Source organism: Eucalyptus grandis, chromosome 10 (genome assembly GCF_016545825.1).
Source record: "Eucalyptus grandis isolate ANBG69807.140 chromosome 10, ASM1654582v1, whole genome shotgun sequence".
In the NCBI taxonomy this organism is placed as follows: Eukaryota; Viridiplantae; Streptophyta; class Magnoliopsida; order Myrtales; family Myrtaceae; genus Eucalyptus; species Eucalyptus grandis.
In genome coordinates, this window is record NC_052621.1 from 15,491,415 (window position 1) to 15,495,186 (window position 3,772).

A 3,772-nucleotide genomic window follows, 5' to 3' on the forward strand; every position below is an offset into this window, starting at 1 on the left:
TATTTTACCTTCCGTTACCGATTTATGGTTTTCCAATTTAATATTAATAGAGAGTAAGTTTATTATAAATATATTAATTTGAGATTTTTCGAAGATCATATATATATATATTAACTTAGAATTTTTTGTGATGTTTACCCATCCTTAAGTTGGCAACTTCTTTTACCAAAAGAAAACGAGAAGAGGAAAAAAGTGTATAGACCATGCGGACCGGCCAAGCGAAAGCGCCAATGAGCGTGGTCCACCAATTCATGCTCGCATCAACCCCGCTCTTTCGTCAAAATGGCAGCTCGGATTCCGAGCTGCACGTTCGCGGGCGGCACCAGCAAATACGACGCCGTTTCGTCCGTCCTTGGGTTCTCCTCCCCCTCCTCCTTGCATGCTTGCATCTCTCTCTCTCTCTCTCTAATCTCTCTCTCTCGCTCGCCGGTTTTATAAACCGGCCATTACGCGAATCGCAGAACGCGTGGATCAGCCATTTTGGATCAGCAAAACAAAGCCTCTTGACCTTTCCTTCCTGTCCTCTCTGCCTCCCATGCGGGCCGGCGGACCAGCTTGATCTTCCCCACGCCCCCCCACCCCCGGCTCCTCTTTAAGCCGCGCTCTGCATCGAATCGATCGCGCTATTCTCTGACTTGACCAAGATTTCGAGTCAGCCTTGCTGCTTTCAATTGAATCCTCCCCGATTCCGCCGAGGAGCTACTGCTGCTGCTCTTGTGCTGCGATCGCGAGCGAATTCGATTGGTGCCGCGTCGAAATCCGATACTGTTTTTTTTTTTTTTGGCTTCTTTGTGGTTGAAATGGTCGGTTCTGATCGATCGGTCTCGGTCTGCAATCCTTTTGACCACTTGAAAGCCATGGCCGGCTCTTTCAATCCGACCAAGCCGAACCGGACCCATCAATCCCACAGGAATCGGAAGGTGCGCAGTTCCGCGAATTGCGCGAGGGCTCTCGCCTGCGATGGATCTCGGACCGCCGCCATGGACGTAGCCATCCTGATCGCCGTCGTCGTGGCCTGCGGGTTCCTGCTGTTTCCTTACGTCGAGTTCGCGCGCGTCTGGTTGACCGCAGCCGGCGGCGCGGTCGCGAGCGCCTTCGCGGAGGAGGTTCCCGAGACCCTGCTGATTTACGGGTCCATCGGGCTGAGCCTGTCTTGCGTCGCTGTCGCTTGCTGGCTGCTCCTGATGTACTCGACCAGGAGATGCGGGAACACGAAGTGCAAGGGCCTGAGGAAAGCGGCCGAATTCGATATCCAGCTGGAGACGGAGGAGTGCGTGAAGAGCGATCCGTCTTCCCTCATGAAAGGCGGCTTCAGGAGGGGCATATTCGAATTGCCTCGGGATCACCACCGTGAGCTGGAGGCGGAGCTGAAGAAGATGGCCCCGCCCAATGGAAGGGCCGTTCTCATATTCCGGGCGCGATGTGGGTGTGCCATCGGGAGATTGGCAGTTCCCGGACCAAAGAAGCAGCGAAGGATCAGGAAGTAGGAGAACCATTGCAGGGTATTTGATTGAAGAGGAGAAATATATTAATGCAGAGGACTGGGTATTAGGCAGATAGGACTTGCTCCTTTGTGGAGTCCTTTGATAGGGGCATACGGATACGTTCCTAAATAAAGCTCTTTTCACTATGATAAACAGGATGATGTAAAAATTGTTCTGATTTGATGATATTACTGCTCGTTATATAGGTTCTCCTTGCTACGTTCCAGTACTCATTTGGCCCAAGCAAAAGATCAAACTTTGTACCCTGTGCTCTGCATCATTTATTCATCCTGAAAATGGTCGCTTTTGTGTGGATGGCGAATCGTGGTGAAGTTGGAAATTGGTACTGCCTTGTGAGGGGTTAAACCCATCCTTGAGTTTGGTTGCGCTTAGAGCTGGTCTGTGATATGGGGAGTAGCTTTTTTTGCATCCATGGAAGGTTGTCTATTATGATTTCTGTCTTGCGAAATGGTTATTAGCTCATCTGAGTTTCAAGTATGAATTGATAGCATGCGCTCTTCATAAGCTAATGTACCTTGAGATCGGCCAAATAAAGCTGGTAAACTATGTAAACTCTATCACTTAAGAAAGCAAGTAATGTTAACTCCATGCATAGATTCTCGAAAGATAGAGGCGAGAGTTTGCCGTCTTGTGAAGATTGTTAATGTGAAGAGAGAACACTACGTTAACAGATTTGTCCTTATGTTTAAGCATGAGTTATGGTGATGCTGAATATGTGATTTTGGAGAATCTTCATCTTTTTTAGCCAGAGTTTACATACTCCTGAAGTTCATATATCTGTGACTGATTTATTTCTTTTTCTTGAGATATTTGGAGTGGTGGTTCATTAGATGTCAGATTGTTTAGCTCTTGTGAGAATTGTTTTGCTCGAGTTAAAAACAGAGAGCTTCTATCTCCAGATCCTATCAGACATAATAACTGTATTTCCTTACCACCACCTGAAAGTCCTAACCTGTGATATACTCTGCTTGGGCTTGGATCCCTGCTTTCTGTCCAGGCAACTCGGACAAAGGCGCAAGTCGGGACCATTCACTTCTACAAAACTAAGCAGAGCTGCGGTGGCTACGGTTGAGATTTGCTCTGATATATTAATATGGTTACAAATCATGTCCTTGGCCCCCACAAATGCCTCAAATTCTGTGTCTGTACCATAAAATTGTTTTTAACTTCGTAAATCTCTTGGAGGTTGTAGGCTTTCCTTTCTGAAAATTCTATCAGCAGCTTTCCAGTTCCGTTCTGTTCTTCCTTGTTAAGTATTGTGGAGTAGCCCATCCGGAGTTCCTGATCCCACGTTCTAAGTAACGGGTTAGGACACTCAAGGAACCCATACCAGAGTCCTGGGAGAGCTTGAATCTTTGCTGGTCCTTAGCCAGTTTCATGGACGATGTTAGCAGGATTAGCCTGTGAGGGTCTTTGCATAGTCGGCAAGAATAGATTCCGGTGACATGATTGCCCTACTAAATTATGAACGCATGCCTTCAGGTAAACCGTTTCCTTCATCAGGATCAGTAGTGGTAAAGTTCGTGGAATACTTAAGACGTACATACTATCATCTGATGAACCTAATCCACTGTACCAAAGACAAATCCCAAAATATGAACCTGGAGCTGTAAAATGTAGACTTTCAAGGGCTGTTTTTTGATGTCATTAGTTTGGAAGGGTTAACGTTGCACTAAATACGAGACCAGAAATTGGAGAAGAGCATTGCTCTAACTTGGAGTTGTAAAATGTAGATGTTCTCTCCTATGTTCCTTCCATGGACCCTTGGCACCCTGTAAACAGGTCCATCCACACTTGGAAAGCTAAGTACTTCATTAATTCAAATCAAGTTTGTTTATCTAAAAAAAACCGCGGGGTAGAGCAACCGATTAGAAGGGCACCTTGTAGCCATGTCCATCCACACGTTGTCATATCAAAGACTTTTGTGGTTAATCTGTTTTGGCGAAAAGCTAAGTATTTCACTAATTCAAACCGTTTACATATTGATGCGGGAGCATCCAACGTAGCTCTATCAACCAACTCAGAACCATTGATGCTTATCTAAACAAATAAAGAAGTTGGGCATTATGTGCTTCGATGGATCATTTTGAATGAATAATGTTAATTACTTATCGATACTTTATGGTATATCGATAACTATCAATGGGAGGCCATTTTAGATGTCTTGTATGACCAATTGATGAAGTTTCAGGAGGATTATTTTCTGGTCAAGGGAGGAGCTCGAATTTTGGGAAGGCTAAAAGTTCACGAATGCGGTTCAAGAATAT

The 3,772-nt window shown here is 45.6% G+C and overlaps 1 protein-coding gene across 1 annotated transcript; it reads left to right on the plus strand.

Moving 5' to 3' along the window:
- Positions 1-387: 387 nt before the first annotated feature.
- Positions 388-1,715, plus strand: LOC104421997 (uncharacterized protein At5g19025). The gene has a single exon (XM_010034198.3). The coding sequence runs from the start codon at positions 801-803 to the stop codon at positions 1,485-1,487; it is 687 nt and encodes a 228-aa protein (XP_010032500.2). The 5' UTR covers positions 388-800; the 3' UTR covers positions 1,488-1,715.
- Positions 1,716-3,772: the final 2,057 nt, after the last annotated feature.

What these genes read in the sequence shown, in the direction of transcription:
- LOC104421997 (XM_010034198.3), top strand. Translation starts at nt 801, where the DNA reads ATGGTCGGTTCTGATCGATCGGTCTCGGTCTGCAATCCTTTTGACCAC.